This window comes from Nicotiana tabacum, chromosome 15 (assembly GCF_000715075.1).
Source record: "Nicotiana tabacum cultivar K326 chromosome 15, ASM71507v2, whole genome shotgun sequence".
NCBI lineage: Eukaryota > Viridiplantae > Streptophyta > Magnoliopsida > Solanales > Solanaceae > Nicotiana > Nicotiana tabacum.
The window spans coordinates 28903256-28930743 of record NC_134094.1 but is presented as its reverse complement, the minus strand read 5'-3'; the positions used below and the strand labels follow the sequence as shown (position 1 = coordinate 28930743).

The window sequence follows — 27488 nt, the reverse complement described above, 5'->3', positions numbered from 1 at the left end:
AAAATTTCTCTCATTAATTAAATTTTATTATTTTTTCATAAAATAAATATTTAAATCATCACGTGTCATTATTAACGTGCAATACACGTTCATACATATTAGTTTTTTTAATACATCCCAAAATTAAAATAAAAACTTTTAGAATAGGCCGTCATTAATTGAAAGAAAGAATGATGGCGCTAAAAGTATCAGCTGTGACACGTAGTCTAACATTATCTGGTCTGGTTTTAATACATCACTACCCATGTGGTCGTCTTTGGAGGTATCCTCCCCTCATTTGCAACCCCATCAACCTCAAATTCCCCCTTCTTCTGTTTCTTCAACAAATTCGCAAACCCAATATGTAAAGCTTTAATTGTTACGTCTTCTCTTTGTTTCCTCTTTTGTTTATTCGTCTAACTCTGCTACTGTGCTTTAATTTCAGAGTTTATGAACTTAAGCAAGATGAAGATAAGAGTTGTTCAGCTCTTTGAACTTCAGCAAGACAAAGACTTCAAAGCATCATTTTTTGTCTTATCATCTATAGTAATATAATTGGTAAGCTTATTAGTTCTAATTAATTTAATAGCAGAACCATTTGGTAGAAAGCGTAGCTAAGGAAGCGAAGATCGTAGGTGTTGATCCAGCATATGATCTGGCTGTTCTTAAGCTGTTAAATCAACCTATTACTTATTGTTGTTGCCAATTGTCATTTTGTTACTAATTTATTCTCTATACTGGTCAGCTTTATACTGACAATTCTAATTTCTCCATCAAAAAGATTTTATATATTGGTCAGTGGAAGTAAACTATGACAAATATGATATTAACTAATCCTTCCATTCTATATTATATTATAGACACTTTTTGAGTGGGAATGGAAGTTAAGATATTAATTTGGTTTATACATTGTATTAGTGATTCTGGAAGAAAATATTAAAGTAATGGTCAAAAAGTTTGATGGAGAAAACATCATATCAAAGTGTTAATTTGAACAGTGTTAAGACATCTAATCACTCTGCCGCTGCTCTAAGACATCTAATCACTCTTCAACTTTAAGGATTACAAATATGCAATGAATATCTTCAATTTTCCATCTTAATTGGATTAATTCTCCTGCTGCTTATATCAAGAAATTTAAATGCTCTTCTCAAGAAAGTCAAATGTGTTAGACTTGTATTTAAGATTCCAATGGTTTTTACTTTCTTACGGCCGCCAAAATTTTCACACTTGAAATTCAGTTCTCTCGTCTAAATTTCTAACCCTGCCTCAAATCTTGCTTCAGAGTTTGCTATAAATTTGTCTCAGTATTGACCAAATATAATGTACCTATAATTCTGAAATCAAACAGTTCTCTGAGAATGGGGCATGATTATTTTGAATTTATCGCAGGTTACCGATTACCATGTCATTGCTAAATTAGCTACTGATCAAAGTGGACTGCAGCATTGTAAGGTTTTCTGCATTCCTGGTGTTTTATCCCTTTGTTTTCTGTTCCTATCTGGATATTGAACCGCACTGCTCCATTTCAAGTCATTCTAATTTTAAAGGTTTCTATTCAGGTTTCTTTAGTGACTGCTAAAGGAGAAAGCATAGCTAAGGGAGCGAAGATCGTAGGTGTTGATCCAGCATATGATCTGGCTTTTCTCAAGGTGTTAAATCATAACTGTTCCATAATATGGTTTCCAATTGCTATTCTTATTTAATATCTATTTTGATCATCTTTATAAAGACAATTCTATTTACCCAAATTTCATGGTCGAAGAAAACTATGACACAGATGACATTACCTAACTCCTTCCGTTCTATTTTATATGACACTATTTGACTAGCTGCAAAATTCAAGTGATAGTAATTTTGTTCATAGTGATAGTCGACAAAAAGTAGCTAAAAACGTTTGTTTGGATCATTTAGATACAAATCTTAAGCAAGTAGCTAAAAACGTTATAGGATACTAAACATGAAAAAATGATGTGCAGAATAAAGTTGTCTAACAACTTTTGATATCTAAACATGCTGATTGGATTGAAGAGTCCCCTGGTTTTAGTTGTCTAATATTCAACTGCAGATTGACGTTGAAGGTGATGAAATAAAACCAGTCTCTGCTGGTACCTCCCATGGCTTACATGTAGGTAGGTCAAAATTGCTTTGCCATTGGAAATCCCTATGGATTTGAAAACAGGGATAATACTTATCTACAATTTATTTATACTTCAGAAAGATTTCCATGTGGAGACTCATTCTATGGTTTCATTCCCAGGGAAAAGCCTTTCTAGCATTTATTTTTCATGCATTTCTGCTAAACCTACTCAGTAGAGAACTTGTAATCTTCATTTCCTCTTAGGATGTAAAATGTTTCCTTTTCTATAAAAGGTCAACTCATTGCTTTTGCTGTATGTAATGTCATCTGATATAAATAAGGGAAATATTTTGTTCAACTCATAATGCTATATACTATCAACTCTCAAGAAAGTCAGCTTAGGCCTAGCCAAAAGGGAAGCAAAATCTTAAAACTGATTAAGTTGTTAAACTGATTTGCTCGTGTTTCTCCGTGCAATGGGAAAGGAAAAAAAAGAAAGAAGAAGCATAATCATGGGGGGAATGGATATTATTGTAGTTTATCTGATTATTTCAAATATTACAGGTAGTTAGTGGATTAGGCAGGGAAATACGGCACCAAATGGAGCCGCCATTAAAGGACCTATTCAAACAGAGGCTGCCATTAATGTTGGTAACCATTTTTCCCATATAAGAGATTTACTGGTTGCGAGAAAAGTTTAGTGAATAGCACTATGGTCACCTCTGCACAATGCACTGTTTGGATAGGACGTAAGACATTGTTTAGAAGGCAAAAAGAGCAGAGCCAGTTAAATAATGTGGTTTACTTGAGCATGAGGTCAGGGCAGAATGCTGGTTTGATTCAATTTCTAATCGCTGAAGATGGTCAAAATAGATTACTTTTCCTTGTCTAAAACTCATTATTCATCAGGTTATGCATCTATGGGAAACTTAGTTTTGACCTATACTTACTACCTTATGCAGGGAATTCAGGTGGTTCATCTGGTCGTGTAATTGGTTTAAGTAAGGCAACCTCACCCGCAGCGGTAAAAAGTTCATTGCTTTTGTTGTTTCTAGAAATTAATTGATGTGGATATTGAAGCCCACAACTTAATGAAATGACGGAGTGCTGACTATATCAATAGCCTGTTGTTTGATTCATCTGGTTCGTTGCATGCTGACTATATTAATAGCCTGTTGCTTCTTTACACAGAACTTGTTAATTCTTCTGCTATATGTTGATTCCAAATTTTAAAGTGATAACTGCTTAATTTTTCCACGAAGTGGAATCATCAAACGTATTAACAGTATCCTAAGCCAATATACTAGCTGTTAGAATTTTGGGGCCCATAGGATCTGATTCCCTGATCCCTCCCCTAGCAATTAGCCATATTTAACATATTTCCATGGGAATTCAAGAGAAGTTAATCGAAATCAATAATATAGTAAAATCTTGATAAAAATCCAACTTTTCAAACAAAGATTAAATGCTAAAGGGATTAAATTATAGATCAGTTCCAAACTAGGTGACAAAACAGGATAAGATTAAATCTAATCAAAATATCAAATTTCCCTGATAAAGCCTAATCACAAAGTTAGACCCTATTTATATTACAAAAGCTGTAGTTCACTCCTTTCTCCCTGGTGGCTCTTGGTTATTATGTAGATTGCCATCATTTTATGATTCATCCAAAGAACCTTTTGTCACCTACTGCGAAATTGCATTATCTGAAAGAAATTAGAGCTCAAACTTGTTTGATGCTGTAGAGTTGGATATTGAATCCGTTAACCTGTACCAGATATTTGACCATCTTCTAGTCATTTCAGTTACTTGATCTTAAATGAACTATATATTACTTTTCTTGCTGCCTCCAGGAGTTTAATACCTCTGGTCCTCATGAATATCTTATATACGGAGAAACTTACTATTAGGAAAAGATGAAATCTGAGTGAATTTCTTTCTAATTGCTTTAAGATTTCAAACATGCTGCAGGCTCCGGTATGTCCACAGGGGTTAACTTTTCCATACCAATTGACACAGTTGTACGGACCATGATCGTTTATGGAACAACATACATAGACAGATAATGAACATCTGACATCAAAAAGCTACTTCTGCACTAGTCAAAAAAAGGCTTTTCTTGGAGCTGGAGAAAGACCATGCTGTTAACTGCAATCCTTGTGGTGTTTAGTCCATATATGTATTTTATTTGGTTCTTGACTTCTTTCCTTTGGATTTTTTTTTTTTTATAGCAATGCTCTTTGGAAGAAAAATTTGCAGTCACAAGCTGCTCATGTGTCACAATTCAGAAGTGGTAAATGCACAATTGAGAGGGTGTAGAAAGTGGTAATTACGACCATGCTCCCACCTTAGATCACTGAGTGATTCATGTAAGCAGTAAATGAAACACGTGAAGTTCCTGCAATCATGTAACATATACTACAAAGTAGACAAAACAATAACCAATCTAACATATAGTTGCTGCATTTCAAGACAATTTACAACTAGCTTGATCCTCCTGAGCCATTTACAGTTGGTCCACACAAAGCTAATATGGTTTATTATCAGTAAGAAGACCATACATCAGGCCACAACTATCAAAGCTAATACTGTGGTTTAGTATCAGTAAGAAGGCCATAGATCAGGCCACAACTATCAAAGCTAATATGAATTATACGTATTCCTCTACTTTTAACGAACTCTACCGCTAATAACGAACTAATACACATCTGTAATTCAACTTTAGGGGAAAAGCTTGAATGGTATGAAATGGCTACCAAGAGTGTCACGACTGTGTGCGTTGAACATGTCCCTCTTTGAAATCCAGTCAGTCGAAGCATCAAGAAAATTTTGTACGAAGGGGTGCTTAATCAAATCTTCTGCTGTACATCTTCTTTCATGCTTTCTTTCAAGGCATTTCTTTATGAAATCCATCGCAATAGCAGAAACATCGTTTGGGATTTTCGGATGCTTGCAAACAATATGCAATTCTAATCCATCCTCTTTTCCTTTGGCTTCGGCTTCAGACCAAACCATGGTTCCACTGATCATCTCACAAAGAATGCAGCCCAAGGACCAAATATCGCTGACTGGTTGAAAATTTCCCTTCTCTATAAACTCAGGGGAGACATAACAGAGACTCTCTCCAAGATACATACTGCTTTTTAGGCAAGTTTTTTCTCCTTTCCTTAGTGCTGAACCGAAATCCGCCAACTTCAATCTATTATTTACTCCATTAGCATGAATTACAGCATTAGGAAAGACAAGAATGTTTTGGGGGTTTATATCACAATGAATATAACCTTTGCTATGAATATGAAGAATGGCCATTAAAATTTGGTAAGTGTAATAGGCTGCCTCTTCTTCAGAAATTTTCTTTCCCACCTTTGAATTCAATAAATCTCTAAGTGTCCCCCCTTGTGCAAATTCAAGCAGCAGATTATAGGTTCTTTTGCCATTTTCAAGGCTTTCGTCCTCACCAAAGCAATGAAGAATGTAGGGACAGCCCCTAAGCTCTTGCAAAATCTTCCCTTCCTTTCTCAGAGGAGAAGAGTATTGAAATTCAGACGATTTAACTGCAGCAAATGGGGGAGAACAGAAGTAAGAGGGATCCCCCATTGGTGAAGCAAAATATACCGAGCTTCCATAGAAACCGGTACCAACAACATAGTGTTTCTTCCAATGCAACATCTTTTCGCTTTCTTGATTATCCATCCTTCACTTTTTCTTTTAGGCTTAATTTCTTGATGAATGAATATGGCTTTCTTGATGAATGAATCACTTTCTTGATGACTGAATATGGCTTTCTTGATGACTGAATGACTCTCTGGATTTTTTTGAAGAAGAAGACTCGACAAACTAAAGAGAAGCTATTTTTTTATCAGATATGAAATATATATACACACTTACCCTACTCAAGTCCGAAATATGACACATTGGTAAGTCGTGTGGTCTATTGATGTGACTCTTTACATAGAAATTTCCCTTTTTTCTTCTCGAAAACACAAATATTTTGTTTAGATAAAAGTCAATCAAAACTTTATGTCATGATAAAATCTTATTTTCTAGTATTAAATTGAAAAGGTCCTTTTTCGTCAAAACTATTATATATGCTTAAAACATACTAAAAGGGAAGTCCTTTAGTTTCCACTAGTATAGTTTTTGTTACAAAGTTTTAAAGGGAAAATGGCCAACAATATTCATCTACTTTCGAATATTGTCTACACTTAATATTCGTTATACTATTCGGTTAAATTTATCGCTACCGTTATACTATCCAGTCAAATTTACTCTTACGATCAATAAATTTTTAAAAATTATTCCTTGATCTGTTAAGTAATCCAAAATCTCCTAATTTTCTTTTATTTAAATTATTTTTTATTCTTCTTGCTCCACTATTTTCAAAAATAATATTGATGTGAATACTAAAGGTACTACATTGTACAAATTATTCATGGATATTTTTAATTACCAATGCACCCACTTCTCTTTCTGTGATAATGGATTTGAAATTGGTTCAAAATTTTATTTAATTTTCAACCATATACACACGGTAGAATTCAGTGGGTCTATTTATTGTGTATTATATGCAGTTGATCATCATGTATGTACATGAATATTCGAACATATTTTGTTATTGTCTGGTTTATTTAGAGTTCGATTGACTAGCTTAAGAGTGTACAATGTGTAGGCATATGATTAAAACAAAGTTGAATTCGACAATGTAAAGTCTCCAAGGAACTTCAACTTCTATCACTAATACTTGCAAAGTCTACATACCTTTGGTGCAACGAATTCATTAAAGTGGGGTAATGTAAATACTTTTGGAATTTAGACAAGCTACCTAATTTAGATTCTTTAATTTATTATACTTTGTTTACTAACCGTTGTACTATTTTAATATTTCTTTCTCTTATTGTTTTTCAATTAAAAAACAGGTAAATGCTAATTATTTCAAAAATAGTGGATCAAGAAGAAGAATATGCGACTTAATTAAAATAATTTGGGAGATTCTGGGCCACCTAACGGACAGAGGGGTAATTTTTAAAAGTTTGCTGATAATAGGGGCAAATTTTGGCTGGATAGTATAACGGCATGGATAATTTATCCGAATAGTATAATGAAGATTAAATATATATAATATCCGAAAAGTATATTTGGCCCTTATCCCAATTTCAAATCCTTTTTCGTTCTAGCACCAACAAAGATGAAGGTACTACTAATAAAGAAGATCGCCTATTGTTAATTTTGCTCGTAGATAAAGAATATTCAAAAGAGCTTAAAAGGAGAACGTCAACTTAAATGTTTGAAAAAATATTTTTCATGTGAACTCATATTCCTCAAAACCCGACTTAAGCCGTGACCTCCGACCCCCTGACCTCCCGCTAGCCTCTCGCCACCTATTCCCTTCCCTTTTTTTTTTAATATATTATTTCTTAAGTCCCATAAGTTTGATCCGGTAGAATTTGACTCATTTTCTCATTGAACCCTCTTAAGCCTTTTTGTTTAAGGGATGCCACACCCACCCTCCACTCAGACCCCTTTTCCCATAATATTTGCTTAGATTATATATAAATAAGAAAAAAAATACTATTCACTCCATTTCAGTTTATATGAACCTATTTTATTTTTTGTCCATTCCAAAATGATTATTTCTAAATTTGAAAATAATTTAACTTAAACTTCTAATTTTATCCGTAGTGAGAAGCTTTTATAGCCACACAAATACTCTGGCTTGTTTAACACCACAAGTTTCAAAAGAATTATAGTCACACAAATATTATGACTTGTTTAGAATCACAAGTTTAAAATTTTTCATTTATTTCTTAAACTCTATGACCAGTCAAATATATTCATATAAATTAAACACATGGAGTACTTATTATCAAGGTAAAGATTTCCATGCCAAACACATCTTATATACCGTAAAAATTATTTTGAATTCTAATGAACCAAGCATCTAGAAGAAGTATATCTATCAAATAATTTTTTTTTAATTTAATCCTCACATTATAATTAGAGTATAAGTAATGGCAAACCAATAAAAGAAAAATTAATTGTCAAAAAGAAAACTAGTTGCAAACCAAACGACCCCCAAATGTCCGAACTTTTGAAGGAATTGGCCCAAATGAGCACCTAATATAGTCCACCCCAGTACCCGAAACGTTCTGCCTGCCCACAAGTTCCCACGAAATCAGCTGTAAGTTTCTTCCTTTCTATCTCTCTGTATTCCTTCAAAACCCTAAATCCCTTTTTAATCGTTTGAATGAAGACAACAAAGTTTTGATTTTGTGCCTACACATGTTTGAATATGCCCCCCACATCCTCTAATTCACTAGATTAATGTGCTTATCAAAGGAAAGAATTCGCTTAGTAGATTAAGCGAATTTCTTTCTAATTTTAATTGTATTTTAAGTAGATTATATTGTTTCATATCTAATTTTAATTGTATTAGTCAGTCATCTTTAATTGTATTAGTCAGTCCTAGATGATTAGTAGCCTGCAGGAATAAGTTCAACTTTAAAGGGAAAAACTAGACCCATAAATCTTTGGTGCATCGTTTTTGATGTCGTTTGGAATATTAGTTGTATAATTTTATTCAGCTGCATTTGAGTCAGAGTCTTTTCTTTTTTTTGGGACAAATTTCTTGTATTGTATGACATCCTCTAGCTGGATAAACATGGACCGGGGACTCGTATCTAAATCTTTATTGGGGCAAATTACTTGTATTTTTTGACACCCTCTAGCTGGATAAACATGGACTAGGGACTCGTATCGCAGTTTTTGTTTTACATTTGCGATTGATGGGTTCAACTTCGATAATGTGAAGAACTAGCAAGCAATTAGACTCAGATAATCCATATTTATTTTCAAATCCCAATTGGAGACAATGCTTCCATTTTAGCATGTATGTTTCTCTTTTGGTAATTATACTTTGCTCAGTCTGAAGCTAAGAGTAATAAATTGATAACCTCTTACTGGCAATTCATTGCCTCCGTCTAAGTTCAGTTTGTGAAACCACAAAGGGATGTTCTCAATCCAAAATGTATTTTTTGGGGTCAAAGCCTGAGTTGGCTTGTGCAATGGTACACAATTGACTTTTCGTAAGCGGTGCCAACATTTAAACAAGTGAACAAATGAATAAATCACTTTAATGACAAGCGGTGTCATTTTTATATTTATACCCAATATTTTCATTTTGTTTATTATCAATATATACATATCTAGTAAAAAATTCGAGGAAGTGACTGCGCTTGGGGCAAGGTATATCCGCCCCTATCCCAACGTGTTTCCCTCCGCCGTTCCTTAAGTATTCTGCGATCATTTTTCCTTTTACTTAAGTACCATGGTTGGTTTTCTTCAAGTGATTGTGACAAATGAAAGCAATTTCAGTTTGTTTCCACTTTCCCCACTGCCTAACGAAACGAAAAGTGAATCTAATTACTAAATGTCTTGATATCACAATTTCTTGATTTTTAGGATGTATTGGCTTCATTTCTTGATTGCAACCACAAGTTTAATTTGATTGTGGCGAGAGGAGGGGAGAAAAATAATAAAAGATCTACTGTTTTAGAATGTACCTTGACATCTCCCCTGTTAATGCATCTTCATGTATTTTCAAGAGTCAAAGGTGAAAATATGGAACCCCCCCCCCCCCCCAACCCCCCCAACCCCCCAGTTGATTAACTTCCTCTCTTAATTTTCTGCAGGGAAGAGGAATTGATGCTTTAATTCTGTCTTAGCGTATGCTGTAGCTGCAGTTACACAATTGTGCACATAGTACTTCGAGTTTCCTTCATTCACCTTAATTGGACTAAAATGAGCACCAAGGAACCAGACACTTACGTACCAGAAGTTGGAAGCTCAAATCAGTTAGAGACAAACAATTCAGGTTATGTTTCTCATGTCAAGAAGCTACTTCATCGGCGAATGTTGGTTGGTATAAGCGATGGGAGGTTCTTTCTAGGTACATTTTATTGTATTGATAAGCAGGGAAACATAATTCTTCAAGATGCTGTCGAGTACCGTAGCACCAGAAGATCTGCTCCTTCCCCGATGGAACAGCGAGTTCTTGGTCTCATTTTAATCCCTTCCTCATGTCGGAAAACGTGTCATGTTGATTGTTCTATTGACGAACAGATGTCCCTAATGTCTCTTGGAGTGCAAAACTCATAAATATTAGTGGCAAAAAACTTTATAAAAGTTGATCCACTTGGTTGGATATCTTCCCCTTTTGATTTAAATTGACTATTATCATATGTTTTTATTATCAGCTAGTAAGAAGCCTTGATGAGTCTCATACCAAGAAAAACTGTCATATTCTGTTCCATCCCTCTCTCTAATGTTCCTTTTTGAGTTATTTTTTCCTCCTTTCACTATGTCCTGCCCCCAGTTCCATAAAGTTTCTGTTTTGATGACTAGTGTTATTGAAATAGTTGGACCAGTCGGCTAGCAGTGTGATGATGCTTATAACAATAGTTCGTGTTGTGTTGTGTTGTGTTTGTGTTCATATTATGTTATAATCTGGATTGCATAATCGTGGCTTAGCATTAGTATTGACATTATTTTTTGCCATAGCAAAAGACAATCTTTAGATTACATGATATGATATTGTGAATCACATCAGTTAGTATTACAAAATGCTTAAATGATGCAGCATACTATTAACTGTTTCAAGAACATCTTAACTGTTTTTCTTTTTATACATTTAATCTGCGAGTTTACATTGGGTTTGTTGTTTTTACTTTTAATATGCAAGTTGTCTTAGCTTTTAACCCGTTGATGGATTTGTTTTATGTCATTCATTGACATAAAACATAGAACAGCAATCAACAAAGATAGTCATTTCCGTTGGTCTTTTTCTTCTAATTCTTAATCATCTCTGATGTCACAAGCATAAAATGGTTGATTATGTTCAGTAAATTTGACTTTGATCAGCTTTTCTTGCTCAATCTTTTTGCATATTATTCACATTCTGTGCAACTTGATTTTTGTTTTTCTTTCTTCCAAGCTTTTCAAGCAATGGATGCCCTCTTTACTGTTAATGCTGGAAATAGAGAAGAAAGGAAGAAGGAAGTTTGTGAGCTCCCTGCCTTCTGCTATTGAGATGAAGGGTTCAAACCTCAGTAGGGTAGCATTCCCTTTACCCTCCATGGGAGGAGCAGACGTCTCAGTTGGAAGTGAGGTAACCAAAGTAACAGCATTGGGGACTCATATGCTAAACCAAGATCCACCATTTTAAAAATATACCATTCATTTGAATTCAATAATTGAAATTTAAGAAATATAGTACAGGTCCAAACGCACACGCATTACACCTCTTTGCAATTTGCTTTAAAATTACAAGTAGTTCAAATAAACAAACAAAGAGGAATCCCATTTTGTCGCAACCAGCAAGCAACTTTGCTGCAGCTTGTGGAACCCACCGCGCATTGAGAATCTGGACTAAAGAATGGACGAATAACCCAAGCCAGGCCGAAGCATGCTACGAAAGCCAACGGCCCAAGTTTAGTACACTCACTTCTGTGGGGGAAGTGCACAGTTAGCCACTAATTAGAGATGTCTTTACTCTTTAGCCACTGTTTAAAATATATTTACTCTTTAGTCAGTGCTTGATAAATTTTTACCTGCCCAGATAAAAAAACCCCTTTGCTAGACATGTGTGCTGTGTAAAATATTAAGGACATGTTGTCCTTAACTTCATGAATGCTGTGTAAATATTAAGGACAAAGTGTCCAGTATTTTCACCTTTCGTTGTTAAACTTTAGGATATCATGTCCTTAACTTCATATGTGCAGTGTAAATATTAAGGACATAATGTCCTTAACTTGTATTTGCACCTTCTGTTATTAAACTTTAGGACCTCATGTCCTTAACTTCGTATGTTCTGTGTAAATGTTAAGGACATGGTGTCATTAACTTCATGTGTGCAGTGTAAATATTAAGGACATGGTGTCCTTAACTTCATATGTGCAGTGTAAATATTAAGGACATGGTGTCCTTAACTTCATGAATGTTGTGTAAATATTAAGGACAAAGTGTCCTGTATTTGCACCTTCCGTTGTTAAACTTTAGGACATCATGCCCTTAACTTCATGTGTGCAGTGTAAATGTTAGGGACACCATGTCCTTAATATTTACACAGCACTCATGAAGAAAGGGTCAAACCGTCTTTTTGTATTAATTTTAATAAACTAGTAGCTATTTTTGCTCAGCATTAAAAATATTGGATAAAAACTAAATACCATGTTAAAAAGTGGTTATCCCATGCTATTTCTACCACTTCCGTGGGCCTGCTTTCTCCATAATCACCTTCCTATATGGTAGCAACTTTATGAGATTTTTACCTATATGTATTACATTAGAACGTTATTTACCCTTTACTGTTTAAGTTTTAAATTAATTAGATGTTGATATACAATTTACCAATTATATACAAATTAGTATTAATGAGTATCCCTTTCTACTAGGAATTGAATAGGGAATTCTCTCTTGACTGTCTCTTCGTCTCTCTCTCTCTCTCTCTCTCTCTCTCTCTCTCTCTCTCTCTCTCTCTCTCTCTCTCTCCCTCTCTCTCACACAGACACATGTATTCTCTATCAATATTCTTATATTAATATCTTCTTGTGGAGCAGCTGAAAAAATGATACTAATGTTAAGTGAAAAAAAGAGAGAAGATTAGTGCATAGCAAAGTTCTTGCTTCGGGTCTTATGAAAATGAAGAAGTAAATAAAAAAACTCTGATGAAGAGAATCATTTTAGTCATCGTTATTTTATTGCTAAAAACAGACCTCTTTCAAGGCTCAATTTATAGACAAAAGGGAGAAAAGCTCTCGACCACGAGACTTCTTTTGCGCATTTGCTATGTAATACGCAATATTGGTTGCCAATAAATTTTGAAGGTGTTTGACTCTCCACCATTGACATCCATTAAAAATTTTTGAAACTTTGAATTCGAATTTGAATTTTTAAAAATATTATTTCTTTGGATTGGGTATTGTTGCGAACGATTGAGAATATTCTTTGGAGTTTATATCTCAATTTTAAGGGTGTTTGGTGAAGATTAGAGTTGATTTTTGCTGGATTTCAGATTGAAACTCGAAGAAGAAGATACAATGTGTATACAAAATTGTATTAAAATTGTATTATAGTTATATGTCAATTGTATTTAAGTTGTACTATGATGTAGTTATATTTTTTTTTATTTAAGTGTTGTATGAAAGTTGAAAAATAGTTGTATAATGTATGAATTATTATATGAAATTTATATTATTTAAGTTATAAATACTATCTTTTTAAATATAAGTTGTTGATATTTATCAGAATTATATTAAGAGAGGAAGTTTTAATTAAAATTTGAGAGAGGAAAAGAAAACACCATATACAAAATATATACAAATCATATATAAAATACATACAAAAAATATATAGTATAAAATTTGCATGTAAATTGTATTTAAGTTGTATGATGTTGTAGTTAATGTATGAAAGTTGTAGATAAGTTATAAATAATTTATATACTGTATAATTAGTTATATGAAATTTATTTTTAGTGTGTATGTTGTCGTAGATGTATCAAGTTTGTACGAAATTTATTTTTAATTTGTATGCTGCTGTACCACACATTATTTTTTCTTAATCGATTTTTTTTAAAAAAGTAGAGAATGAATTTCAAATCGGTTCATGTGTACTAATTTATGTTTGTTTGAACTGAAAAATCAATGACTCAATTTTGCACATTGCTTTGCCACCATATAGCATTCTTAAACAATAACCCAATTTTGAAAATTTTGTATTCAATTGCAACGATTGGATGCTTTTGAAGGGGTTAATCATGGAATTTTAGAGAATCATCAATATTTTCCCAATTATTCTATTCAATGCTTCCCTTTCATTTCTTTGTCGAGCTTCTAGAACAGAGAAATTACTGGCCGAGGAAGAAACTTGATAAAGAAAGGGAACATGGAGGATCTCCATAGTCAGAGTTGCTATGGTCTTCATCCTACATGGATTAAGAAGTACGCCATACAAAATAGCTTTAAAAAGATTCAATTTTTACAGCAAAAACTATTTAGCAACCAATTACCTCTAGTTGCGTGAGCAGAGTATTGTCGCAGGAAGCATGAGAATTGCATTCGTAACTCAGCAAACAATTCATAAATACGTAATTTACTATTAAAGCAAAAAATGCGTAATTTCTCCTATGGAATGTTGAAAACTTTCTAACTACGACACATTTTGAACTATAGACAAATAGGGAGCAACTCATCCAATGACGATTTTCCTTGAGCCTACAAAACGTAAAGCTTCACAATTTGCTGGAGCCTGAAGTCAAGCAGTTTTCACTTTCCGGGATGGAGGACGGTGGAACAGACCGATAAGATCGTCAAGACCTTGTTGAAACTTTGGGAAGACAAGATTTGCTGTGTTTCAATCAATTTTTTCTTTTCCGTGATATTTTCTTTGTAACTGTTGCGTGAATCATGCTTTAGAGAAGGAAACACAGCTGGAAAGAGACTCCTTAAAGGAATTGTATATGAATGATAAATAAACCATAGTTATAGCGGGTAACTTATAAATCTAAGATAATTTTGATAAATAAATTTAAAATATTGTATAGAAAAAAAATAAAAACTCCAACTTTATCCATCCCAGGCGTATCGAGATATTACTAGATCATTTGACCACCGAAACCTTTGGGCTTCCAAGCCCATCAATAAATTTACCAGGCCAAAAAATTTATCTGAACATACTTGAGGATACAGATGGCACCAATCCAATCTCTATGCAAATAAGCGGGAAGTGGTATAACATTTTATAGCGGAATATAAGTGCGATTATTTTTGGAGACCATGCTTTTTCTCCCAATTTTTTTTTTTTTTTGAACTTGCACCCATATTTAACCCACTCGGACTAATAGCCTGTTTGTCCAAGCTTCTCCAAGAGTTGACTTTTGAGCAAACGATTTCGGAATGGAATTTTGATGATGTCAATAGCTCCGTATGGTGATTATGAATTTGGGAGCGTATCCGGAAAATTATTTCGAGGTCTGTAGTGGAATTAGGCTTGAAATGGCGAAAGATGATTAGTTGCTGGTTTTTGGCCACAGAGGTATGCATCGCAATCGCGGACAAACGGTCGCGATCGCGAAGAGTAATTTTGCTGTTTGGAGACTGTGAATCGCGATCGCGGAAGCCTTTTCGCGATCGCGTAGAGGAAACTCTTGCCGCACTGACCCGAATTTGGAAGCTCATATCTCGCAATCTATAAGGAATTTGGAGATGATCCTAAAATTAAAGTTGTAGACCTTTGTGTCTAGTTTTCAGAAAGGTAAACCATTTGTTATTTGGAGTTGTGTACAAAATATTATGGTAGATATACTACAGGCTATCCGGGAAGAGTTTGAAAATCTCTGTTGCATAGGGCTGACTTTAGAAGCTTATATATCGAAATATATAAGGAATTGGAGATGAGCAACACATGAAAGTTATAGCCCTTGGAATCTAGTTTTCAGAAAGTTAAACCATTCATCATTTGGAGTTTTGTACAAAACGTTATGACCATTATACTAGAGGTTGTTTGGAAGAGTTGGGGAGTTTGTTCTTCGCGATCGCGATTGGTTTTCCGTGATCGCGAAGAGCAATTTTGGGGCTGAAAAATTTTGTGCTTCGCGATCGCGAAGAGTAAATACCTGGGCAGTAGCTATATTTCGAGGTTTCAACCATTTTTAACATATTTGGAGGTATGGAGCTCGGATTGAAGCGATTTTCACCATATGGATTGGGGTAAGTATTCTATATCCTAAAGTGATTGTACTTCAAGATTCTATGGTTATATTCATCATTTATTTCGATTTAAATGGAAGAAATCAAGTTTTTAGCAAAATCTTCCAAAAATAAAAATTTAAGATTTGGAGGTCGAGTTGTTATCGAAATTTGATAAAATTAGTATGGTTGAACTCGTATCGGAATGGGTGTTTGGATTTGGTAAAAATTACGCCGAGTTCCGAGAGGCGAGCCCCGCGTTGACTTTTTTTGACTTTTTTGAACAAATTTTTAAATCGACGTATTATTATCCGGAATTATTTTTGATGAATTTTAATGAGGTTGTGCAATTAATTTGGATAGATTTGAGCTGTCCGGAGGTCAATTCAAGAAAGAAGACTATTTTGAAATATCGGCCTAACTTCAAAAAGGTAAGTGTCTTGCTTAACCTCGAGTGGGGGAATTACCTCTTAGGCATTGAGTCTTATGCACCATTTGTGAAATGTGAAAAGTCGTGTACGCGAGGTGACGAGTACGTACTCGGGCTTATATGTGCCAATTTTATTGGATTAAAGTCTTAGGCATTATTGTGTAGCAAATTGGGTAATTGTGGACATTTATTAAATCATCTATTTGTCATGCCTAAATCCTTGTTGTTAAATTTATTTTTATATGACAATTTGATGTGATTGTTACTTGAAAATTTATGAAATTTCGTGAGTATGGTTGGTTTGATATTTCTTGAAATTTAATTTCAATATGAATTTTTCCTATACAAATAATTAATTAAGCAAGTTTAAAAAAAAGTGTTAACTTAATTATCTCAGTTTGGATTAATGAAGGCTTTACTTTATGATGAGTAATTTCTATCTCTGTTGATTATTTTTGGGGTGTTATACACATTGTGTGGGGCTTTCAGCTATTTGTTGTTAAATTAATTGATTTGGTTGTATCGTTGGAATTTTGGTTGTGGCCATTGGGCAAATTGTGATATGAAATGATTTTGTTATATTGCCATGATATTTTTCCCGTATAAATTGTGTGTTGTGTGAGTTCTTGTTTTGAGGAGATAAGGGTGAAATTTCACCGTTGATATTATGTGGGAAAAAGGGTGGTATTTTACTGTAGTTGTATTTATTGGAATATTGTCTGGGCGAAGCGATAAGGACGGCTATAGGAGCGATAAGGGTGGCTATTGATATTGTCAGGGCGGAGGGATAAGGGTGGCTATAGGAGAGATAAGGGTGACTATAGGAGAGATAAGGGTGGCTATTGTTTGGGATGATATGTGATGATGTGAAGTTATTGTGATAGTAATTTTCATGTGATGTTGTGATTTTCATTGTGTTTATTTTATACCTTGTGCAATTTGTCTTGTTATTGGTAAATTGATAACAATCTGATTTATGTTGAAATTGAGAGCCTATAGCTATTGCCAGATTAATTATAAAATAAAATGTGGGTACGAGGTGCCGTGAGTAAATAATGAGGATATTGGCACATGAATTGTCCGTGCAGTTATGATATGAAATGTGGGCACGAGGTGCTGCGAGTAAATGATAATGATATTTGTCACGTGAATTGTCCGTGCAGTTGTGATATGAAATGAAGGCACGAGGTGCCGGGGAAATATGATAATTTAAATATGGGCACGAAGTGCCATGGAAATATATGAAAATGGGTTGAGACCCGTATTTTTAAGATTTTGAAATGAGGTGTCACAGGCTGACTTCTTAATTGAAAGAATTATATTCAAAATATTTATTTGGAAGGATTTTTATTTAGAAAGTATTATATGAAAGAATTGTATTTGAAAGATAGTATTTGAGGAAATAAATGATTTTTCTTTAGAAAGTATTATATGAAAGAATTATATTTGAAAGATAGTATTTGAGGATATTATATTTGAAAGAGAGTTTTGGAAGAATTATATGTGAAAGACATTTATTTGAAAGACTTGATTTAATTGGGTGTAATTATATTTATTAATTATTTAGCGATATTAATGGTGTTCTTGTTGTTTTGTTATGCATATCACTGGTTGTTTTATATCGCCCTTATTGTTATATGTTCCTACTATTTTGTATATTATATTGCAAAGGCTATTAGACTAGTGAGTGTCTTGACTGTACTTCGTCTCTACTCCATTGAGGTTAGTCTTGATACTTACTGGGTAATGACCGTGGTGTACTCATACTACACTTCTGAACATTTTTGTGAAGAGCCAGGTATTGGAGATATCGGACTTGGGCAGAGTAAAGCGGGATCGTAAGGATTCAAGGTAGAGTTGCTTGGTCGTCGCAGTCCCTTGGAGTCTTTTCATTTCATTGTACTGTTAATTTTTAATCAAACAGTATTGTATATTCGGTCCTCGTGATTATTCCATGTATTCAGTTAGAGTTCGTGACTCAGTACTACTAGTCTTGGGAGATTGTATATTCATATTTGTTCCGCTGTTAGTTTTGATTACTTTTTTTTTTTTTTAAATAAATGGCTTCGAAATGTAATGGAAATCGGCTTACCTAGTCTTAGATACTAGGTGTCATCACGACGCCTGTGGTGGGATTTTGGATCGTGACAAAAAGTAGCATGACAACAAATGCATGTGACATAACTCGATCAAGGAATCTCAATGATAAACGGTCACACTGAACAATCCACAAGACCGTTTCACAAGCCAATTAAAAACTATCCCCCGGGAAAAAGCAACAACAACAACAACATGCTCACTATTATCTCACATCGTGGGGTCTGGGAAGAGTAGTGTATACGCAGACCTTACCCCTACCTTGTGAGGATAGAGAGATTATTTCCAATAGATCCTCGGCTCAGGAAAGTATAAGCACCACATTGATAAAAATAAGACAAGAAGAGATAGCACCAAAAAGCCATATAAAAACAGAATAAAAATAATAAGGTAGTAAGGTGATCAACAATGAAAGAAAATAACGGTTAGTTATAAAAACCTACTACCAACAGAAAGCGAGACTGCGTGCCAATACTACTGTTATGAACACTCTAAACTACCTACTCTACTACCCTAATCCTCGACCTCCATACCTTCCTATCAAGGGTCATGTCCTCGGTCAGCTGAAACTGCGCCATGTCTTGCCTAATCACCTTTCCCCACCTTTTCTTTGGCCTACCTCTACCTCTCCGTAGGCCCTCCAATGTCAATCTCTCACACCTCCTCACCGGGGCGTCTGTGCTCCTCCTCCTCACATGACCAAACCACCTAAGTCGCGCTTCCCACATCTTGTCCTCAATAGGGGCCACACCCACCTTGTCGCGAATAACCTCATTTCTAATTATATCTAACCTGGTGTGCCCGCACATCAATCTCAACGTCCTCATCTCTACTACTTTCATCTTCTGGACATGAGCGATCTTGACTGGCCAACACTCAGCCCCACAACATCGTCGTTCTGACCACCACTCTGTAGAACTTACCTTTAAGTTTCGGTAGCACATTCTTGTCACACAAAACACCGGAAGCGAGTCTTCATTTCATCCATCCCGCCCCAATACGATGTGTGACATCTTCATCAATCTCCCCACCTCCTGAATAATAGACCCAAGGTACTTAAAACTTCCTCTCCTAGGGATGACCTGCGAGTCTAGCCTCACCTCTTTTTTCCCTCCTTGAGTCTCACCACTAAACTTACACTCCAAGTATTCTGTCTTGGTCCTGTTCAACTTGAAACATTTAGACTCCAGGGTCTGCCTCCATACCTCTAACTGCGTGTTCACACCGCGTCGCGTCTCGTCAATCAATACAATATCATCTGCAAATAGTATGCACCACGGCACCCCTGGAAAAAGCAAAGCATCCTTTTTAAAATTCAACCAAAAGAGGAGGAAAATAAATTCTATCACTACTATTGTAGAAACAACGCTCGACTCTCAATTGCACTACTAGAAATTCGGTAAAAACCGACCAAGGTCGACCGATCAACTTTGGTCGGTCAACAAACCGACCAAAAAATCGACCAAAGTTGGTCAGTTTTTCAATTTTTTTTTTTTTTATGAAACCGACCAACTTTGGTCGGTTTTCTTTGGCGCAAAAATGCGGGAAACTATTTTTGAGTCCCGCAAAATTTATGTTTCAAGAAACCGACCAACTTTGGTCGGTTTTTCAATTAAAATAAATAAAAATTAATATTAAAAAACCGACCAAAATTGGTCGGTTAATTCGGCCGGTCATTTAAAAAACCCGACCAACTTTGATCGGTAATTTTACTTTTTAATAAAACCGACCAACTTTGGTCGGTTATTTTCGTGCGAAAATATAATTAAAGAGTATAAATCAAATAAAAGACAGTTTTAAAACAAAATGTACCAATGATCTAGTGGTAGAATAGTATCCTGTCATAGTACAGACCCCGGTTCGATTCTCAGATGGTGAATCTTTTTATTACATAATTAAAATACCGACCAACTTTGGTAGGAAAAAACCGACCAAAGTTGGTCGGTTTTTTTTGCAATATTTTTTTTTTGAATTTAATTGACCGACCAAATTTGGTCGGTAATTTCCGACCAACTTTGGTCGGTATGCCTTTCCGACCACAAAAATACCGTCCACACGTAAATGGTCGCGTTTTGGTCGGTTTTTGGCCATTACCGACCAACGTTGGTCGGTTTTTTTGATCGGTTTTTACCGAATTTCTAGTAGTGTTGGTTCAACGTGAATTGGCATAGTACAAAACCAATTGCTCTCACCATCCCCTCCCAGAGACAAGCCTCAGTTAAAGAGAAGGAAATGTCATACGGTTTAAGTTCTAAGTTGGTTTGTGATGGAGAGCACAACTGGATGGACATACTATAACTGAGCTGCAAGCATTTGCCTCTATCATTTAGCTTGACACTATCCAAAATTCGCCCCCCCTGGAGTGAAATTTCTGCAATTAGTGCATTGCAAAATCGTGAGGTTCTGAAGTTAGTATTCAGAGCGTTTGAGGGGATCAGTAGGATGTGGAGTTCAAGAGACTTAAGTTGTTGAAACTAGACTTTCTGTATATTGCACAAATGGAATGCCTTCCCAAGGCCGAGTGTCTGTTGCTGCAAAAATGTAAGCGGCTTGAGGAAATCCCCTTGGGGTTTGGTTACAACACTTCTTTACAATTGCTTTTCTTTTTCTGTTCAACTGTGTTTTTCTTGAGAAATTTATTGAACATGTATAAATTGTTAATTTAGAACCCACTAGCTTAAAATTTTTAAAATTCCGAACCCATAAGTTTTAAATCATGGCTCCGCCTCTGAATACAACTACAGAAGCCATTGGATAGTATTAGGAAAGAGTAAGTTATTCATGCCATTGAAGATTAAGGAAATGGTTTTGCTGGAAGAGGCAAAAAAGTGCAAAGCTGGGCCATAGACCTCCTTTAGGGTTAGGGGTTTCTTAAACAACTTTGCTAATGCCCTGGGCATTTTCGGTCTAATAGTATAACAGAGGTTAAATGTATACATTTTTTAAAATAGAGGGACAAATCTGGTCCTTTTCCAAATAAAATAACACGTATTGACTAAGCACCACAAGGAGCTGCAGTTAAGAACATGATTATTCTTCCAGCTTCAAACAAAAGCCTTTTCTGTCAAGTTCAATACCGTCCAGTGAAGACAACAAAGGCTACCCAGATCATGCATAAGTAACTTTCTTACTACATAATGTTCAATATCTGTCTTTGTATGCTGTTCCATAAACGATCAGGTAAGGTATTGTTCGTACAACTGTGTCAATTGGTATGGCAAAATTAACCCCTGATGACATACCCGAGCCTGCATCATGATTGAAAACGAAAAGCAGTTAAGACATTCACTCAGATTTCATCTTTTTCTGATCACTAAGTTTCTGCATATATAAGATATTCATGAGGATCAGAGGGTGTTAAACTCCAACGAGGTAGCAAGAAAAGTAGCAGTTCAGTTTAACACCAAGTAACTGAAATGACTATAAAAGGGCAGCCCGGTGCACTAAGCTCCCGCTATGCGTGGGGTCCAGGGAAGGGCCGGACCACAAGGGTCTATTGTACGCAGCCTTACCTTGCATTTTTTGCAAGAGGCTGTTTCCACGGCTTGAACCCGTGACCTCCTGATCACATGGTGGTCACATGGCAGCAACTTTACCAGTTACACCAAAGCTCCCCTTAACTGAAATGACTACAAGATGATCAAATATCTGTTATAGTTTTACTGATTCACCTGTCCAACTCTAAGCATCAAAAAAGTTTGAACTATAAATTCTTTCAGATAACGCGATTTTGCAGTATTCTGTATATGACAAAAGGTTCTTTAGTAAAATCACAAGATGATGTAACCTCTAGGGTAATCAAGATTCAATAGCAAATATATTAATGATATTCTAGAAATATATACTAAGTAGGATTCCACATTTAGCTAAGTTATTGAGCTTCAATGTCAATAGTCTCACTCAATATGAGAAGGGACTTGGGAGGTTTTATTCAGTTTTTTTCATTAACTAATGTTATTAGAAATAATGAAAGTAATGAATTTCTTACCTCTGCGGGTGAAGGTTGCAGTATTTACACCAATTACATGACCAGATGAATCAATCAGTGGGCCACCTGAATTCCCTGCATAAGTTATTAACTATAGGTCAAAACTAAAGCTTCCCATAGATGCATAACCAGATGAATGATGAGTTTTAGACAAAGAAAAGTAATCTATTTTGACATCTTCAGCGGTTAGAAATTGAACTTCATCCGCTAAATCAAACCAGCATTCTGCCCCGGCCTCATGCTCAAGTAAACCAGATTAACAGCCATTTAAATGGCTCTGCTCTTTTTGCCCTCTAAACAATGTCTTACGTCCTATTCAAACAGTGCAGTGTGCAGAGGTGACTATAGTGCTATTCGCCAAACTTTTCTCGCAACCAGTAAATGTCTTATATAGGAAAAATGGTTACCAGCATTAATAGCAGCATCTGTTTGAATAGCTCCTTTAATGGCGGCTCCATTTGGTGCAGGTATTTCCCTGCCTAATCCACTAACTACCTGTAATATTTGAAACAATCAGACAAACTACAATAATATCCGTTTCCCCCATGATTAAGTTTCTTCTTCTTTTTTCCCTTTCCCTTTGCACGGAGAAACAGGAGCAAATCAGTTTCAAGATTTTGCTTCCCTTTTGGCTAGCAGTAAACTGACATTCTTGAGAGTTGATAGTACATAATATTATGAGTTGAACAAAATATTTCCCTTCTTTATATCAGATGACGTAGCATGAAGCAAAAGCAAAGAGCTGACCTTTTATGGAAATGGAAACATTTTGCATCCTAAGAGGAAATCAAGATTATAAGTTCTATGCTGAGTAGGTTTAGCAGAAATGCATGAAAAGTTAATGCTAGAAGGGTTTTCCTCTGGGAATAAAACCATAAAAATGAGTTTCTTTATGGAAATATTTCTGAACTATGAATAAACTGTAGATAAGTATTACCCCAGTTGTCAGAGTGTTTTCAAATCCATAGGGATTTCCAATGGCAAAGCAACTTTGACCTACACGTAAGCCACGGGAGGTACCAACAGAGATTGGTTTTACTTCATCGCCTTCAACATAAACCTGCAGTTGAATAACAGAAAAACTAATTAAACCGAGGGAACTCTTCAACCAATCAGCTTGTATAGATATCGAGAGTTGTTTGACAACTTTATTTGGCACTAAATTGTTCATGTTTAGTAACTAGTAACCATTCTCTTTTTACCATTTCATTTTCACTAGATCTAATCTAAGAGAAGTGTTCTCACTTGTCCCTGTAAAATTGCTTTTTTGCTAAAGGAGACAGATAAGTATTGAGAAGTTAGAGAGGAAGGGGTGTTGGAATTGTAAGACCTTGAATATATTTTTCTGAGCCAGAGGGGAATTGGACTGCCTTACTTATTTAGCGACACGCTTTATATTTTTTCCATCAAACTTTTTGATCATTACTTTAATATTTTCTTCCAAAATCACTAATACAATATATAAACCAAATTAATATCTTAACTTCCATTCCCACTCAAAAAGTGTCATATAATATAGAATGGAAGGATTAGTTAATATCATATTTGTCATAGTTTACTTCAACTAACCAATATATAAAATCTTTTTGATGGAGAAATTCGGAAAATTAGAATTGTCAGTATAAAGTTGACCAGTACAGAGAATAAATTAGTAACAAAATGACAATTGGCAACAACAATAAGTAATAGGTTGATTTAACACCTTGAGAACAGCCAGATCATATGCTGGATCAACACCTACGATCTTCGCTTCCTTAGCTATGCTTTCTCCTTTAGCATTCACTAAAGAAACCTGAATAGAAACCTTTAAAATTAGAATGACTTGAAATGGAGCAGTGCGGTTCAATATCCAGATAGGAACAGAAAACAAAGGGATAAAACACCAGGAATGCAGAAAACCTTACAATGCTGCAGTCCACTTTGATCAGTAGCTAATTTAGCAATGACATGGTAATTGGTAACCTGCAATAAACTCAAAATAATCATGCCCCATGCTCAGAGAACTGTCTGATTTCAGAATTATAGGTACATTATATTTTGGTTAGTACTGAAACAAATTTACAGCAAACTCCAAAGCAAGATTCGAAGCAGGGTCAGAAATTTAGACGAGAGAAACTGAATTTCAAGTGTGTGAAATTTTTGGTGGACGTAAGAAAGTAAAAACCATTGGAATCTTAAATACAAGTCTGACATCAAGCATTTGACTTTCTTGAGATGAGGCATTTAAATTTCTTGAGATAAGCAGCAAGAGAATTCATCCAACTAACATGGAAAGTTCTAGATATTGGTTGCATATTTGTAATGTTTAAAGTTGAAACATCATACAATGTGACCAAACTTATCCCAAATGAAGCCCGAACCTGTCCCTTCAACTTTTGCATTCTCGTCGTTGGCTAGCACCTTAGTAGAATCATTGGAGCCTTTAGCCAACTCAAGGTTCTTAATGAAAACAACAGAAGGGGATGTTTCCTGCATTTGCATAATTAGTTCTGTTACTACATTTCAAACTGATAATCTGAGGAATTAATAAACATGATAATACAAAGACGATGTTTTGATGCTTTCGTCTTGTTGTTGTTACGAAGATTTTGAACGATTTATTCATGACCTGATCAAGGAACATTTAAATTTCTCTTAGATCTGATTTGTGGCCTTCTTACTGATAGTAAACATATTAGCTTTGTGTAGACCAATTGCAAATGGCTTAGGCGGATCTTATTCTTCAAGCTATCCGTTGACTTAGATGTCCAATACCATTAATTTGAGTTGAAATGCAGCAAGTGTTAACAAGGTTATTGCTTTTCAACTTTGTAGTACGGTTAGCAAAGATGAGAAACCTTAGCTCAGTTAAGCAATTTGACAAGTTTAACAACGGCTGCAATGTAAGTATACAAGTCACAAGACTCACAATTGTCAAGAGTTCAATACCACTAAGACTCAAGTCCAACATTATATTATACTAATAAATATACACGACTCACAAAGTTCAGCCAGTATATAACGAGTTCTTACTTCAAGACATCCAATTTTCAATCTTCACTTTCCATACCGTAACAAATGGTTAACTTTACCTCTAATTATTCTTGAAAGCTGTATAAAAATAGATCTAGTTCAAACAATTTTGGGTAGTTCGAAAATAAAAGAGTACTATATAAATTGAGACAATGGGAGCAGTATTTACTCGATATAGGGATATAAAAGTATTCTTCACTGTTCACATTACACAACTGAATTCTAGTTCAAACGATAAATGTTCTTTTAGTTATATGATCCATATCACATGAGATCTTTATGTAAGACGTACGAAATTGGTAATGTATGATTGAGGAATGAGTTGTTTGTCTCCTTATACGATCTTGAGTAATCCTAACGTCTTGAGCTAGATTTTTTTTTCATTTGAGTTAGCCTCAAAGTCCATCTTTGATCATTGTATCAATGCCAAACCTATCTCAATGTTGGGCACCCATGTTATGTTATCCGCACTCCTCTAAACTAGCTTTTGAAGTTGAGCTAAACTCAATGTTCAATTTTTAACAATACTGAATAAAACACAAAAAGCACCAAATTGGTAACACAATTCATCATTGAATTTTCCGTCATGCTTAAGTCAATTATTACTACTCCATCCGTCTCAATTTATGTGACGGTGTTTGATTCGGCACAGAATTTAAGAAAAAACGAATTTTTTTTGAAACTTGTAATCTAAAATAAGCCATAAATATTTGTGTGGATATAAAATCTCATTAACGAAAAAAGGAGAAGTTTAAAGTTAAATTAGTTCTAAATAAATAACTAAGAAAAAAATTGTTTCTGGGACAAACTAAAAAGGAAAGCATGATACATAATTCGGACAAAAGGAGTAACATACAAACACAATGAGGAAAATGACATTTACCTCAAAGAGCTGAACAATTCTATCTTCATCTTGCTGAAATTGATCGATTTGGAAAGCAGTGGCAGAGTAGTGATGAGGTGTATATATGAAAGAGGAAATCAGAGAAGAAGAAGTAAATATCAAAGCTTTACGCTTCGTCAAATATTGGGTTTCTGAAGAAACAGCAGAATTCGGGGGAATTTGGGTTTTACAGATGGGAACTAAAGGGAGGATATGCTGTGGAGAAACAACTCCCAAAACCACCATAGCTGCTTCAACCAATAATTACTTTCAGACAGATTGAGTTTAAAGATAATGTTTGAGTCTTGACCTTTTAATTGAAAACCGCACTAAGGACCAAATCCATTATTAAAATTTTATCACGGAAAATTATTACTTTCTACATTCTTTTTTCTTCTTCAATTGTACGTGTTTTCTTATCTATTACAAAGTATTTATATAGACATGAAAAGTGAAGAAAAATATATCATTGAATATGTCATTAAGCATAGAAATATGTCATTGAATATGTCATTAAGCATTTGAGAAGATCATGGAGGAAGAGTACACATCCACTATAATTTGATTTTTCTTATAACACTCCCCATTGGATGTCCATAAATAATGTGTCTCGTTAAAACCTTATTAGGAAAAAACCTTATGGGAAAACATCCTAGTGACGAAAAAAGAGTACACATGTTTAGAAATACGACTTTTGATTGCCTCGTTAAAAACCTTATAAGGAAAACCCGGTGGGACAAAACCTTGTAAAGGAAAAAGAGTACAACGCGTATTAACTCCCCTTGATGAGAGCATCAATTCACATCCTTGAGCCTTCGCATCCCAATCTTGTACACTAGTTTCTTGAAGGTTGGCATTGGTAGAGAGTTTATGAACAAATCAACCATATTATCACTTGAACGGATCAACCATATTATCACTTGAACGGATCTGTTGCACATTGATATCACCGTTCTTTTGAAGATCATGCGTGAAAAATAACTTTGGTGAAATGTGTTTTGTCCTATCCCTTTTTATGAATCCTCCCTTTAATTGGGCTATGCATGCTGCATTGTCTTCATACAAAATTGTAGGTAGTTTGTCATACTTCAAACGACATTTGTCTCGAATAAGGTGTATTATAGACCTCAACCATACACATTCTCGACTTGCTTCATGAATAGCAATTATCTCAGCATGATTAGATGAAGTAGCCACGATTGATTGCTTAGTCGATCGCCAAGATATAGCAGTGCCTCCATATGTAAACACATAGCCTATTTGAGATCGAGTCTTGT

The 27488-nt window shown here is 35.0% G+C and overlaps 2 protein-coding genes and 2 long non-coding RNA genes across 4 annotated transcripts; 2 read left to right on the top strand and 2 right to left on the bottom strand.

Annotated features, from left to right (window-relative positions):
- Positions 1-200: 200 nt before the first annotated feature.
- Positions 201-4324, top strand: LOC107776386 (uncharacterized). The gene is made up of 4 exons (XR_012699204.1): positions 201-343; positions 425-537; positions 3022-3083; positions 4031-4324. It is a non-coding gene; the product is annotated as an uncharacterized LOC107776386 (long non-coding RNA).
- Positions 4325-4780: 456 nt separating this feature from the next.
- On the bottom strand, positions 4781-5752 carry LOC142169568 (mitogen-activated protein kinase kinase kinase 20-like). The gene has a single exon (XM_075231442.1). It carries the CDS (start codon positions 5750-5752, stop codon positions 4781-4783), a length of 972 nt encoding a protein of 323 aa, XP_075087543.1.
- A 2455-nt stretch (positions 5753-8207) lies between these two features.
- LOC142169434 (uncharacterized) lies at positions 8208-10367 on the top strand. The gene is made up of 2 exons (XR_012699203.1): positions 8208-8237; positions 9748-10367. It is a non-coding gene; the product is annotated as an uncharacterized LOC142169434 (long non-coding RNA).
- Positions 10368-21156: 10789 nt separating this feature from the next.
- Positions 21157-26619, bottom strand: LOC107763334 (protease Do-like 5, chloroplastic). Its single transcript, XM_075230709.1, has 8 exons — positions 26212-26619; positions 24642-24785; positions 24216-24278; positions 24019-24108; positions 23254-23376; positions 22724-22811; positions 22317-22391; positions 21157-21576 (listed from the first exon to the last, which is right to left on the bottom strand). Exons 1-8 carry the CDS (start codon positions 26455-26457, stop codon positions 21470-21472), a joined length of 936 nt encoding a protein of 311 aa, XP_075086810.1. The 5' UTR covers positions 26458-26619; the 3' UTR covers positions 21157-21469.
- Between the last annotated feature and the right edge of the window lie 869 nt (positions 26620-27488).

What these genes read in the sequence shown, in the direction of transcription:
- LOC107763334 (XM_075230709.1), bottom strand. Translation starts at nt 26,457, where the DNA reads ATGGTGGTTTTGGGAGTTGTTTCTCCACAGCATATCCTCCCTTTAGTT. An exon ending in GGGATAAGTTTGGTCACATT is followed by an intron (nt 24,279 to 24,641) that starts GTATGATGTTTC and finishes AGTTTATTGCAG; the next exon opens with GTTACCAATTACCATGTCAT. An exon ending in AAAACACTCTGACAACTGGG is followed by an intron (nt 22,812 to 23,253) that starts GTAATACTTATC and finishes CAAATATTACAG; the next exon opens with GTAGTTAGTGGATTAGGCAG.
- LOC142169568 (XM_075231442.1), bottom strand. Translation starts at nt 5,752, where the DNA reads ATGGATAATCAAGAAAGCGAAAAGATGTTGCATTGGAAGAAACACTAT.